Genomic DNA, 15134 nt, shown 5'->3' with positions numbered 1-15134 from the left:
TTTAACTTTGGGAATTGTCTAAGTCTGCATTAGTAGGTCAGCGCTCTGTTGAGTAGTATAAACCATGAATAACAAACACAAGGCTTTCCGAAGGGCTGCAAAGCCTATGCACCAGGGATCGCTTAGGTCAGGTGGCATAGCCTTGTGCAGTGTTGTCTGCTGACATAACTTTCACGTTATTCCTAGAGGGTATGGTACCCACTCACCCTGGGGCAGCCCAAGGGATGCATCAGTCCAGGTGTTATAAATAGCAGTAACGCTTGAACAACTTTCTGATAGCAACGTTTGCAAGCTATAGTGGAGACTCGCACAAATTTAAATACTTCGGTGACTCATTCCCACTCTCCAAATCATAATAACAAAAAATAATATTCATTCTCAACCAAAGAATAAGCAAAGATGGGACCACGTAGAATAAGGCACTGTCACGCAATGCACTGGTTGAAGCGCCTCTGTAGCAAGCTGAAGTGAAAAGATGTTCAATAAAGGATAGTGATGATTTTATGGCACAGAGTAATGCATTTCATTAAGGACATCAGATTTGAAGTCTATTGTGACAAATAATTTTATTTTGAAGAAAATGACACAATCGGTTACCTCTGACGTTTGGGAAGGCTTTGCATTTCTTCACATGGCTAACGAAATGCTGCCAAACTCCCCCTCCATTTTTTGGTCCACCAGATTAAATACAAGACGTTGGAGGAAAATAATGTTCTTGCTTTCTAGCTTGAAGAACCAATATATAGGTCAAGTTTCCATAGGAAAAAAGGCTACTGAACGCTTTACGCATTGGTCTGGAAATGTTCAAATTTATCGGCCACACTCTTAGAGTTGGTTATTTGTTGTATAGTGTGACATAGTCTGCAGTGTTGTGGGGCCGATCTCAGCCACTCAGCACAATAAGAGCCCATCTTTCAAAGCCAGGCGCTGGCGGTGAATCTCATCCTGCTGTAATTCTCCATGGCCTGGGTGCCACAGCTTGGCAAGCATCCTCTCAATGTTCAGAGCGTAAACTGTGTGGGAAGGAATAACTTCACGATTTACCTAGGGTGGGGAGGAAAATAGAAAAAAAAAACAAGGGTTACAAGCTGAAATATCTTCACACATATTTAAATAGGAGCTCAAACTTCCCACCTTACACGTGGTTTCGCCGACTGTTCTCTTAAATTAATTTGACCTGTAATTTCTTTGAAATTCTTCCCGTTATTCACAAACGATGCAATAGCACAGCCGGTTAGTGCGAACTGATAATTTCTTACTTCCCTGTCCCACAACAACTAATACAAATTTCAAGGTTCAGCTAAACAAATGTTTCAGGAGCAGTAAGGTACCATTATCACTCTGTGAGTGGTGAATTTCTAAAGACAATTCTAAAACAGTAACCTTTGGAAATGCATCTCCCAAGCTACAGCGGTGGTAACACAATGAAAATTCCTCAACTAGTACATAAGGGTGAAGGAGAGTAGGATCTGCTTAGTATGGTTACCCCCACTTTTTGCTGGTGTTTCACTGTTTTTCAACTTTACTCTGGCTGAGGCCCTGCTATTCAGGACCCCAGCCTAGCTGCTTCCTCTCTAAAATGATTGCATGTACTTTAGGTACACTCCAGAATGGTTACTGGGTTACCCTTGTGAGTCCCTAGTATATGGTACCTTAGGTACCAAGGGCATAGGTCCTCCAGAGGCCTACCAGGGGCTGAAGCATGTATTATGCCACCCCTGGGAAGCCTTCCAAAATGGCACCACAGGTCTGCTACTGCAGCCTGGGTAAGGTGGTGCATGCACCCCTTACTAAGATATAGGTTACCTATATCTACCTTTAATCACTGACACATATAAACCTGTAAGTCACTCCTATGGCAGGCCTTATCAATCCTGAAGGAAGAGTGCTTGATTTTGTGTGAGAGGGTGCCCATGCATGAGCAGGACCCCTCTGTAGCTTTCGGAATCTATTCTCCGAGGCTGTTCTGTGATGCAGCCAGACCATATACTCTTACGTGCATTATAACCTCGCGGTAAATGCTAACTTTGAAATGGCTGCATGGAAACATGTTGTGTTAGGTGTCAAACACTTTGGAATCCTACCCACCCCCGCCAGTCCTGTGGGGGTAGAACTCCACCCTTCTAGAGGGAGAGACATGTACACACTGGCCTAACCGGTAGCAGTTCAAAAGAGCCCTGGCATCACAAAAAGGATGTCACAGACACGGGTCCGACCCCCTGCTGCTGGACGAAACTCCGGCAGGGGACATCTGGACAATAGGTTTCCTGTCACAGGGAGGTGTCTCACAGACAAGCTTTAGTGTATTTGGGCTGGGTGGGTGCTTTTTAGACAGTGCTGGGGGCACACTTGGTGTCCCTGTGCATACCCCACTTCAAACCGGTTGCAGGGGCACTCAGCCCCTGCTCTGGCACGAAACTGGACAAAGGGAATGGGTGTAACCACCCTTCTTTCCAGACCCTCCCATAGGTGGGTCCCCAGAGTATGTCCAACCGCCTAACTTAGTATAAGTATGGGACCCCAGTCCTTAGGACTTCAGATTACACCTGGATGAAACTCTGCAACATATATCCTGGAACTTCGATATTCTACACAACTAGAAGAGGGAAGAATCTCCTATGGGGTCAAGGAGTGACTCCCCTGTTCAAACAGGCACCAAAGAAGCATCTTGCCGGTCTGCATTTCCGAAGGTCCCACCGTACTCCGAAGTATTTGCGACTCAGGACACGGACTTCCAGACTTCTCAGAGGCCGGCACGAGATCCCAGCAAAGCTGAGACCCGCAGCCCTCACGAGTGACGTGGAACCGGAACTCCTGGACACCGCGCACATTTGCAAGTGCATCAACTTCCCGAGATTTCCCGAAGTTGTGCGTTGGGCTACTTGTAGTCCAAGCCCCGAGCACCATCTGCATCGAAGATTATTGGCCTACACTCCACGAGTGTTCCGGGGGCCCGCTTCTAGCATTTCCGCTCGAGGCTCCTTTGCGATCTCTGGTCCGTCGACTGGTGGGTCCCCACGAAGGAAACTCTTGTTTCCTTTGGGCTTTCCTGGTTGCTCCAGACGTGCCCTGACTCCCCACCAAATGGTGAGTCCCTCAGACCTTGCTGATCTGCACCAAAGCCAATCTTTGCTTTCTGCGTGGGTTGCTGTTGCCAAGGCTTGTTGGGTCCAATCCGGAAACAGACACCGCTGCACTCTACATCCTTCGTGGGACAGCTAGTATCCTGCATCTGGTCATCGTCGACACCTCCTCGTCCTCATGGCTGAAGAGTCCAGCTTCACCTTCTTTACCAGCAAGCACCCGACATCGGTGGGCATCTGCTCATCACCTTCCTGGTCACAGGCTAGTGACCCAGACTCTGTCCCATCTGCTTTCAGGTTCTTCACATCTTCGATCCAGCCGGACACTTTTGACTTGGTCGCCAGCAGCACTTTGCAGCAGATTGCCATTGAAATCGATGACGAAAACAGACACCAAAAGACACCTATGCACCCGGCTTCCCTGGGTGAGGTAATTAGAGTACTTCGGTGTTCCCGTGGGTATGGACTCTAGAACTGCCTAGTTCTAAAGGGGTTTGCTCCAAGTCCTCTTCTAAGTGTCCTTTATCTTTAAAATTCCAACCGCGACTTTCCCCATAGAAGGTAATGGTGATTTGTGGCTGTGTTTAAACACTGCACGCATCCCCTGTGGGTTCCCTGTGTCACTACCTTGGGTGGTTCCTGGTGGCCCCAGCGGTTCTAATGGCTCGAGGCCTAGTATCTATGTCAGTCGTGGTTCTTATACCACTTTCTGAATATATGGTTTGGTACGCCCCTAGGGCTCAAAGTATATTGTGTTAATTTACAGTGTACTAAATAAGTTCACTGAATGTACTTTTGCCTCTAGCCTCATAAAAAGACTATATGGTTGTGTTTAGAAGGATCAGTTACTTACCTGTAATCCTAGATCTCTTCCAAGGGTATCCTCATCAAAGTCATAAGCACTGAAAATTCCCACCCATGTGCGGGGACCCCTGAAATATTATAAAAATTATATACGGAAATCATATATATCTAGCTCCACATATATGTATGTACATATATAATTTTTTCCCGGACCAATGCAGCCCCAAGACGGAGGCTAAACAATGTAATTATCCATAAAAATACTTTGCAAGTATATAAAAAACACACATTAGGTCAAATAGCACTCGAACTCTGTGTTTTAATGAGCAAAACACTCATATATTATGGAAATTGCAAATAAACCAGACATTGTTGGCTCACAGGCTGCATTGTAAAGCAATAGCATAGAAAATGAAAGCATTTTCAACAAAAACTGGCACCGTGTCTTTAAGGCAGCCATGACCCCTGGCTTCCAATCATGCCTCAGGGGTGACAGTTAGGTCAGTTGTTCTTTGTATAACCCTGAAAGTCAGGGCTCATCAACAAATTCTAAACACTTTGACATAGTCTCATTTACCTGGGGAGGCGGGTGGGTTGCATATGATTTTGAGGAGGATACCCCTGGAAGAGAACTAGGATTACAGGTAAGTAACTTATCCTTCTCTTCCAGGGGATCCTCATCAATAGTCATAAGCACTGAATAGAATAACAAGCCCATCAACCATCTGCAGGTAAATGAGAAACACATGACCCAACTAAAGGTTGTAACAGCTAAAAATCAGCCGTTAAACAAATTCCGCAAGGAGGCCTGGCCAACTTGGGTATCTGCTCTACTGTCTGAATCTAGACAGTAGTGTCTGGTAAATGTATGGACGGACCTCCAGGTCGTCGCCTTACAAATCTCAGACATGGGCACATTATGAAGAAAAGATGTAGTGGCCGCTTTTCCTCTGATGGAATGTGCCTTGGGAGAAAACCCCAGGGTCTTCTGCGCCAATTGGTAGGCAAGTTTGATACATGAAACTATCCACCTTGAAATTGAACGTTTTGAAGCTGCATAACCAGATCTGATCGATCCATAGTTGACAAACAGTTGATCAGACATACGTATAGATTTGGACCTATCAAGATAGAATTTTAAAACCCTTTCCAAAGAATGCAAGGCCCTCTCGGCTGGAGTGGAGGGATTGGGTAAAAAGGTGGGAAGAGAGATGGTCTGGTTTATATGGAAATCTGACACCACCTAAGGCAGAAAAGAGGGATGTGTCCTCAACACCACCTTATTCAAATGGAACACTGTATAAGGCTCTTTGGAACAGAGAGCTTGAATTTCGCTCACCCTGCGGGCTGACGTGATTGCTACCAAAAAAGCAGCCTTCCAAGAAATATGCTGCAAGGTTGCTTTATGAATGGGTTCGAAAGGAGGACCCATCAATTTCGATAACACCAGGTTCAACTCCCAGGGGGGTGATGGAGGCCGTACCGGAGGGTAGACCTTCTTCAAGCCCTGCATAAAATCTTTCACAGCCTGTAACTGGAAAAAAGAGATTGGGAAGGTGAGCGCCTATAAGCGGTTATAGCTGCTAAGTGCGCCTTAAAGGAATACAATTTCAACTCTGTTTTAGCCAGATATAATAGGTAAGGGAGAATAACCTCTTCCTGACCCTTGATATGATGACAATTGCTCTGCATACACCACATGTAGAAACGCTTCCACTTGCATGCATAGGAATGCCTTATGGAAGGCCGTCTCGCTTCTTTCAAAATGGACATGCAGTCCTGCGGCAGTCCTAGGTGGCAGAATTGTATGACCTCAGGAGCCATGCTGCCAAGTTCAGTGATGGAAGGTTGGGATGATGAATCCTCCCGTTCATCTTGGATAGCAGGTCCGGCCTGCACGGCAGCCTCCTGTTAGGACACTCTGACAGATGTAGAAGGTCCGTGTACCACCACTGTCTCGGCCAATCAGGGGCCATGAGAATCATCATTGTGTAGGAGTGAGCTAGCTTGCTCACCACCTTCAGGATCAGCGGAAGGGGTGGAAATCCGTACACAAATTCCCCTGACCAGTCTATCAAAAGGGCATTCCCTTTCGATCCTGGTCAGTAGACATCTATTGTGGGACGACCCCATGACTGGAAGATGTTTTAGACTACCTCGTCGTTGAGAACCCAGTCCTCTTTGTGTTCGAAATGCCAGCTTAGTGCGTCCGCTCTCACGTTCTCTTTGTCATGTGGCGGCTTTCCGCGGTCCCGGGCGCCACAGGATGCATGCAGACATCGGGATACTCACTTCCGGCCGGAAGTGGTGTCCTGGTCTAGTCCTCCACCACAACAAGCACTTCTGGGGGAACACCCTTAAAATGCGTGAGGCCAGCCGGATCGGTGCTTCTGATACTTCCCGGCAGCCGCGCTTCAGCCCAGCAGACGCCGGAGGTTGCTTCGAGTCACGGTAACGCTGCAATCCCTCACGCGTTACGTGACTGCTTGCTGTCTGTAATTTTGGATGTCAGCCGCGCAGGAGGGCTGCTGATAACTCATTTAGGAAGCAGCTGCGAAGGCACGCTGCTACTTTCCTGCCTTTGTTCTTTTAGTTAGCAGTGGCGCAGGAGCGCTACTGCTTGTTTGTAGTAATAAGTGCAGGTGCGCTTTAACTTTCAACACCCTGGTTCCTCAGTTGTTTTGCCCGTGGCGCAGGAGCGCTTTAACTATATACTTTGGACATACCTTTGCTTTGGCGGTGGCGCAGGAGCGCTACTGCTTGGTTCCTACACGCATTCAGCGTAGGAGCATTGTACATATGGGCCGCGCTATAGCGCTTACCCTGGAGTTCTAGTACATACCTCCCTTTCAGCGCAGAAGCGCCTTCCTTTGAGTTCCTTTGGTTCTTTGGTGGTCCTGGCGCAGAAGCGCCTTATTTGCGTTTTCCTTGCCACGGACGTAAGGCTCCTGGACGACACTTCACTGACCTCTTCATTGAGTTAACCCGAACAACAATTGTGGTGAGTGTCAGAAACAGGGGCTCCTGTCTGCATGTGTCTTGTGGGGTGTTTTTTAGCACGAGCGGAGTACCTAGCCCTAATCAGGTATTTCTTGTTCCCTCAGCTGTGCCAAGACCCTTCCCAATGTCCCTACCACCAAAGCCACTTCCTTGGTTCCTTTTGGCCCCATCCCTGGATCCATCTCATCCTTGTCGGGTGTTCTTCCCCGCGAGGGTTTGTTGGGATCAGGGGCGGTGGTTTCTGTCGTCTCTGCGGGATTGCTTCACAAGCCCAGGTGAGTCTTGTGGGGTACCTGACAGAATCAGAAGCCCACGTTCATATATCCTGCCCAGACGACATGGGAGAACCAGAGGTAACCCTGCAGGACATAGCAGCCTTGCTGGCTGCCATGCAGGCAGAGAACCTCAGCTTACGCCAAGATATGACGGCCCTACAGGGCCAAGTGGCGGCTGGCTTCACCAACCCCAGGGGTACCACTCCTAGTCCCAGAACCCGAACAGAGGGGTTGCTGAGACCGCCTACGTTCTCCTTTGGGGGGTCCTCCTCTGCCACCGGTCAGGACACGGCTATCCAGGTCATCACACCCCACCTGGTGCAACTGGCTCCACCCGAACGCTTCTATGGCGAACGCACCAAGTATGGTGTCTTTATCCACCAATGCCATTTGCATTTCATGGCCAGAACAGCTGCCTTCCCAGACGATGCATCAAAAGTGGCATTCATACTGTCCTACATGGGCGGGGACGCAGCACAGTGGTCCATCTCACTGGTAGAAAACGACGACCCCATGCTAAACCACTTGCCAACGTTCAAAGAGACCATGCGACGGATGTCCACTCGCCATACGTTTGTACAAGCCGCCGACAACCAGCTGCTTGGGTTAAAACAAGGAAACAGTGACCTGCTTCACTATATCACGACCTTCAGTCGCCTGGTTATCGAGGCGCAATGGCCTGAGGACAAAAAGGTGTCAGTGTTTTACCGAGGATTGCGGGATGACCTGAAGGACCTTATCGCCCAACACACCGACCCTCCAGACATGATAGGGCCGTTCATTGACATGGTGGTCAAGATGAACTTCCGGTTGCAAGAGAGGAAAACCGAAAAAGGGAAAAACAGCGACAACCGTTTCCTCCCGATCACAGAGAAGGCCTCCGACAAAGGCAAGGAGGATGCCCCCTCGCCCAGCGACACCCAGGAACCGATGCAGATAGGCGGCGTCAGAGGGGCCCTAACCAGCCAAGAGAGAGAAAGAAGGAGGAAACAGAACCAGTGTCTCTATTGCGGTAAGAGCGGTCACTTCGTCAGGGAGTGCCCGGTGAAACCCAGCCGCACACGGAACAAACGGCCTTTCGCCTTGCCCATCGACAAAGGAAACAAGGCAGGAAACGAGACAACCCAGTAGACATGGGGGTCCGCCCTCTGGGTTTTTCTTCCTGCACTACCGCGATCCCTGCAGTCTTCGATGGCAACCATCACTTAGGCATGGAAGTGACCTTGCGGAACCAAACCGGCGCCTCGTGGAATGTCATCGTGATGCTTGATTCCGGAGCCACCGGCAACTTCATCGACACCGTCTATTCACAAACCCTGGGAATGAGCACGGAGCCTAAAAAACAACCAGAAACCGTAAAAGCCGTCGATGGTACGGATCTGACCTCCGGTCTCATCAGGCATCAGACCGAAGCCATGACTATGTACTTCACGAACAATCATGCTGAAGCCATCAGCTTTGACGTCATAGACGCACCTCAGTTGAAGGTCATCCTGGGACTGCCATGGCTGGTAAACCACAATCCCCGAATCGACTGGGTAACTCGGGTGATCAATCTTGATTCTGAACACTGCTGTAGCACCTGCTACGAAGAGGACAACATGCATGGTATTCGTTCCATACAAGCATGGTCGTTACCAGGACAAGGCATGGGAATGGTGTCTCAGGCCGAAGTACCGGAGGACGGTTGTATGACTATCCATCGTATTGAATTGCATCGCGGTAATTCACATCGCCGTCACTACATCGCAAATGCAGTCACATCGGCCATTTTAGCATCGCACGATGTTGCAACGCAAATGCGGCCATGCAATAGGATCGCGTGTCACATCGGCGACCTTACATCGCGCGACATGACAACGCGATGGTTTAGCCCGCACGTTTTAAATCGTTATAGCCAATGGGGTGTTCGGGGGTGGGGGGGGGGGTATATATTGTGTTGCCCGCCGTGTCTGCAGCCATTTGTGCCAATTTCGTGACCCTGAGGACAGACTTTTGCATCGGTAAGTGTCCACTGTTTTGTGTTTTTGCCGTGAACTCTAATCTTCCATGACTCTAAGATGGATATCCCTGCTCACTGTCACCAGGCCTTATTTTTCAGCAAATAATACTGGTGCATTGCACACAGGTGTAAATACTCGGTCTGAGCAATTTTCGCGTTTGGTGTCCGTCGCAACTGCGCCATATCAGTCTCTGCACCTGGCCAATGTACGTTTTCATTACGCCTCCGTCGTTCCCAACTCTAAATGTAGCAGAGGGTCTCTGCTTAGGGTGGGAAAAATGCTTGCGTTTGAGGGATTTGGCCCGTGCATTTTTGTAGTGCTAACTATAAATTGCCATAATTTACAGACATTGTTAGTGCTTTCCACAACGTGTTTATTTTGCGCTGCAATCGCTGGGTGTTTCCCGTTCTTAGAGGCAAATAAAAAGTATATTACATTCGGAACTGTATCTAAGAGCCGAATAATGCTTCCTTAATTTCAAACATAGGACACAATATTCTGATGAATTGTTTGACCAAATCGGAGCACTTTCTTTCTCCCAAGAGTATTGAAGGTCAACGCAGGGCATTATCTTTAGGGGGTTTGTAGTTAAGCACTTCCTAGTCCACAATCAAGCTTGCAGGTTTGCAGTGCATTGCTCAGTGTCACCAGGCTTTATTTTGCAGAAAATCATACCGGAGCATTGCACACTGGTGTAAATAATGTTTTTTGGTCAGAGCAATTCTCGCGTTTGGTGTCCGTCGCAACTGCGCCATATCAGTCTCTGCACCTGGCAAACTCTAAATGTAGCAAAGGGTCTCTGCTTAGGGTGTGAAAAATGCTTGCGTTTGAGTCTTTAAGGCCGTGCAGTTTTTTACTGAAAAATATACATTGGCATGCCAGAGTTCACCTGCATGCCCCCGGTTTCGGTTGAGGGGGTACTGATATAATTTACAGCCATTGTTATTGGTTTCCACAACGTCTTTTCCGACGGACAGGAAAGGTCTACTGTCCCAGGACAGTCTGGAGCGGAAAACGTGAAAAGAGGTTCTGATCTCATTCTGGGAACATTATTAATGAATGGGGAATAAATAGTAAACAGCTTAAGAGTAGGTTTAAACCTAAACTGCATTTGTTTTTGTAAAGTAGTGGAAATATTCCAACACTCATTGCATATAAGACCTCTTGGCTTGGGCAGTGTCGTTTGTAGCCATTCTATACTGCAGACGTCCATGTATTGAACACACATGTGCATGCCTACAAAACAACAGAGCTTTTTTTAAATTGACCCATCCAAGATGGATCAGTCAAAAATTGAAAATAGTATTGCAAAAGTGGTCTTTTGAAATGGAGAACAAAAGTGTTTTTCGTGCCCTTCTGCCCTTTGTTTCCCTCATTTTTCATGCCCTTCTGCCCTCTGTTTCCCTTGTTTTTTGTGCCCTCCTGCCCAATGTTTACCTCGTTTTTCGTGCACCCCAGCCCTATCTTTCCCTCGTTTTTCGTGCACTTCAGCCCTATGTTTCCCTTTGCAAATGTACAAGATGTTAAATCACAGAAAGAGGATGGGTGTTTTTTTTGTTAAAGTATTATTTAATGTGATTTTAAATAGCGTGAACTTTACCCGAAGGTGTCCGAGCGCTTAACATAAGAACCAGCAGCAAAACATAAGAACTTTGCGTTGGATTACACATGTTGCATAAAAGATACAAATAGAAAATACTTGCAAATGTACCATATGCCCTTGGGATATGAATGGAGATACTGCAAGAGTCACATAGGAATGGTAGAGTACAAAGGTCTACTGCATATACTATTGATTACAGTCATCTCTATATACAGATGCATATACTAGTGATTACAGTTATCTCTATATACAGATGACCCGAGTTATATTTAGCGGGGTGGGAGGGGGATGCAGTGGGTGGATGGGTTGGTGGAAGAATGGTTTGGTGAATGGTTTGGTGGATGGTTTTGTGGATGGGTTGGTGGATTGCATAAATTGCTGCAGGATTGGCTGGATATACCCAACGTTAGTCTAATCTCTATTTTGTCTCCTAAAATAGGCCACCCCCACCGTGAAGGTTTTTGTGGTTATCCAAACACTAAGAAGAACGCCATTCAAAGCGTAAAACAACGCAACAGGTACATTATTGCTAGTTCCAAAAGAATATTAAGACAAGAAATTGAGTCTTGAAGCAAAGTGTTGCATAGTACCATGTGTTGGCAGGTGGATGTGTTGGTGGGTGTATGGGTTTGTGGATTGCATAAATTGCAGGTACCAAAATGCTATTTGCAAATGACTGGAAGCAATGTGTTGCATAGTACCATGTAATTTAATTTTATTGCTGTTTGTTGTAGTAGGCGTGTAATAATGGCACTGCAAACTATTTTTTTTTTGGTTGCTGATAGAAAATGCTATGTTTCGTAGTACTTGGTTTTTTGTAGTACAGTACTTATAACATGTAACACCTTTAAACACTTGCAACTGCCAAAAACTAAACTGCAAAAAGTGTAGTTGAAAGACCTAAGTAATAATGCCACCGCAAACCTTTATTTTTTACTTTCTGTTACAGATTAGTAAAGGTAACGGAGGTGCAAGTCAAGCTAAGATTTTGGGTTTCTACGCTAAGTGCAGCAGCAGCAGATTAGCACAAAAGGTAAACAAACATTTGCAATGTAATAGGTCTCGCATTAGGAAAGTTGGCTTTATTTGAGCAGGACATGACAAATGTGTTATTGATTTGTTTTGTTTTGAAATTGTGAAATTAATAGCTTTGTCATTAACAATGGTAATACTTGTATTTCTGGACAATGTGACACCTATAGCAACATGTTTTGGATTGACGTCACTTAAGCATTGATGTTACACATCCAAGGTTTTTATAATAAAATAAAATGTTTTTAAATAAAAGTTATTGTAATTAATAATGGCAATAGCTTAAACTTTAGTAACTAATCTTGGGGAGTTGATGTTATTTTTGTTTGGGGGGCGGGCCTTTCATCCTTCTGTGGTCGGTTGGGATGGAGGTTTACTGCCGCGGGCGCAGGGGTGTATGCAGTGCTGTATGCATTTCGTGTCCGGCATTAGGAACAATGCGTCTTTCTTATGATTTTTAAAAGGAATGTTTTTGTTTGTTTCCTACTGGAAATGTCTCTTACTATTTTTAAAAAGCATTCTTTGTTGTCTTCCTACCGCAAATGTCTTTATCATCATTTTTAACATGATTTTTTTTTTTCTACAGCAAATGTCTGAGCCAAAGATGGCGCAATATATCACGTCAAGCAGAGGAAATCGCCTACTCAAACACAGCGGTTATATATATTGCAAGGAGAGAAATTCTGAGCCACGGGGTCATTGGAAGTGTGTTCAATATTACTCAAGGCATTGCAGAGGACGAGCGGTTACTCTGGGTGAGTTTGTTTTAAGAAGCACAGAGCATAACCACTCGGCCTCTGCAACTGCTATTGAAGTTAGAGAATCGATAAATGAGATGAAAGTGATTGCAGGCAACTCCAATGACCCTTGTGGTGCCATTTTAAGGGAGGTATCACAACATATTACTGAACATGTGGCTAGTAGTATGCCTGCCATCCCCAGCTTACGTCGAATGATCCAACGTAAGAAACTCGCGAATCATCCAAAAAGTGTGGCACCACAAACTTTTGGGGATATTAAAATTCCTGCTGAACTTTGTGTCACCGTTTCAAAGGAACAGTTTATTATGTATGACAATGAGAATTGTCATAAGCGCATTTTAATATTTAGCACCCCCCGTAATCTTAACCGCTTGGAGAACAGTGATGTGTGGATGCTTGATGGGACGTTTAAAAGCACGCCCACCCCTTTCACCCAAATCTACACCATTCACGGGTACGTTAACGACACTGTAGTTCCTTTAGTCTACAGTTTACTACCAGACAAACAATCCTCAACGTATACTGAGTTTTTGTCAGCCGTAAAATCTAAAATCCCAAACAAAAGTCCGAGAAAAGTAATCATGGACTTTGAATTACCCATGATAAATGTTGTAAAGAAATTGTACATGGATACCCAAATACAGGGATGTTATTTTCACTTTTCTCAGGCTATTTGGCGCAAAATTCAAAAAACATCCCTTATTGAGGATTATGTGTCTGATAGTAAACTGCAGTTTGAGCTTAAAAAACTAGCTGGTCTTTGCTTTGTTCCTCCTAATAGTGTAGACGAATACTACACATCGATTACAGAGTCTGAATATTTTATGGTAAACGAGGACAAATTGGCACCATTATTAAATTATTTTGAAGACACATGGATTGGGCATCTAAGCAGGTCGGGTTGCCGGAGGAAACCACGTTTTCTTGTGGACTGGTGGAACTGCTACTCCACCTGCTTAGAGGGAGGAGCAAAGACAAACAATGCCCTTGAGCGTTGGCACAACTCCTTAAACAAAAGTATTGGCAAACCGCACCCTAATTTCTACAGTTTTCTTGAGATATTAAAAAAGGAGCTAAGTTTCCAGGAAATGCGAATGTCACAGTGTTTAGCAGCTAATCTACATCCACGTGTTTGCCCCCGTTCAAAGGAAATGTCTGTCCGACTTTTGGCAGTATTAAAACTTTTCCCCTTATCTGTGCCTTCTGACTACCTGCCTTCCATCGCACATGTACTTAATTCCTTTGGGTAAAAAAATTGGCACTTGTATGTGTTGTATTCCATCCTCTGAATCCTTACTGTTGTGCCCGATAATCCTGTCTGTAAATTGTACCCCCCATCGTGTTTACATTTTGCCATGGATATGTACTATTAATTAATTCTTTTTGGGGCTATTACATACCTAGTAAGTTTGTAAGTATTTTGTATCAATGCAATGTAAATCAAATAAAAATGTACAAACGTGTTTATTATGTTTACCAAATAAAAATGTACAAACGTGTTGAGTGAATTTTACAATTAAATATGTACAAACGTGGTTATTGTGGTTAACAAATAAAAATGTACAAATGGGATTATTGTGGTTTTTGGTATGTGACATTACATATCACCTTGGTTTATGTTCTTGAATGACACATTGGCGTAATTATTTAGCGGGTAAAGCGCATGACACATTGGCGTGATTTTTCCGCAGGTATGCTTGCAGTATGCCATCCATTCATCCATCCCCCAGCACCCACCGAACCATCCATTAATCCACCATCAGCCATCCATCCATCCATGCACCCCACCCACCCATCCACCCACATTGGCGTAATTATTGCGCTGGTAAAGCGCATGCCGCTTCACCAGGCACGCGCTTGGCCTCAATCACTGCCCCCATCTGCGCGGCTGAGCAGATGATTTTGCTGCAAATGCACCTAAAGGACACGCTTGGCCTCAATCACTGCCCCCATCTGCGCGGCTGAGCAGATGATTTTGCTGCAAATGCACCTAAAGGACACAAGCATGCGTCCACCACCATCCTTCAATCACGCATCCATCCACCCATCCAGGCACCCACCCACCCATCCAGGCACCTAGCCATTCATCCACCCATCCCACCCACCCACCCAGCCATCCACCCATCCCCCAGCACCCACTCATCCATCCACCCATCCACCCAGCCACCCAGCCACCCATCCACCCATCCATCCACCCAGCCACCCAGCCACCCACCCATCCACCCAGCCATCCATCCAGGCACCCACCCACCCACCCACCCACCCATCCATCCATCCAGGCACCTACCCATCCATCCACCCATCCCACCCACCCATCCCCCAGCACCCACTCATCCATCCATTCATCCATTCATCCACCCATCCATCCATCCACCCATCCATCCATCCAGGCACCCACCCACCCACCCATCCCCCAGCACCCACCCATCCATCCATCCACCATCAGCCATCCATCCACCCATCCCACGCACCCACCCACCCACCCATCCATCCATCCATCCATCCATCCATCCACCCAGCCAGCAGATGTTTATTAAATATGATTTTTGAAATTGACCTTCCTATGTTGATAT

The 15134-nt window shown here is 46.3% G+C and overlaps 1 protein-coding gene across 1 annotated transcript in view; it reads right to left on the bottom strand.

The window, feature by feature from the left end:
- Positions 1-540: 540 nt before the first annotated feature.
- TADA1 (transcriptional adaptor 1) overlaps positions 541-15134 on the bottom strand; it is a 117966-nt gene continuing 103372 nt past the window's right edge. The window contains exon 8 of the mRNA XM_078642349.1: positions 541-1044. Coding sequence (XP_078498475.1) covers positions 892-1044 — 153 coding nt within the window. The 3' untranslated portion in view covers positions 541-891. The remainder of the gene's footprint in view (positions 1045-15134) is intronic.

This window comes from Lissotriton helveticus, chromosome 1_1 (assembly GCF_964261635.1).
Source record: "Lissotriton helveticus chromosome 1_1, aLisHel1.1, whole genome shotgun sequence".
Lineage (NCBI taxonomy): Eukaryota > Metazoa > Chordata > Amphibia > Caudata > Salamandridae > Lissotriton > Lissotriton helveticus.
The sequence above is the reverse complement of the archived record's forward strand: the minus strand, read 5'-3'. Positions and strand labels throughout refer to the sequence as shown.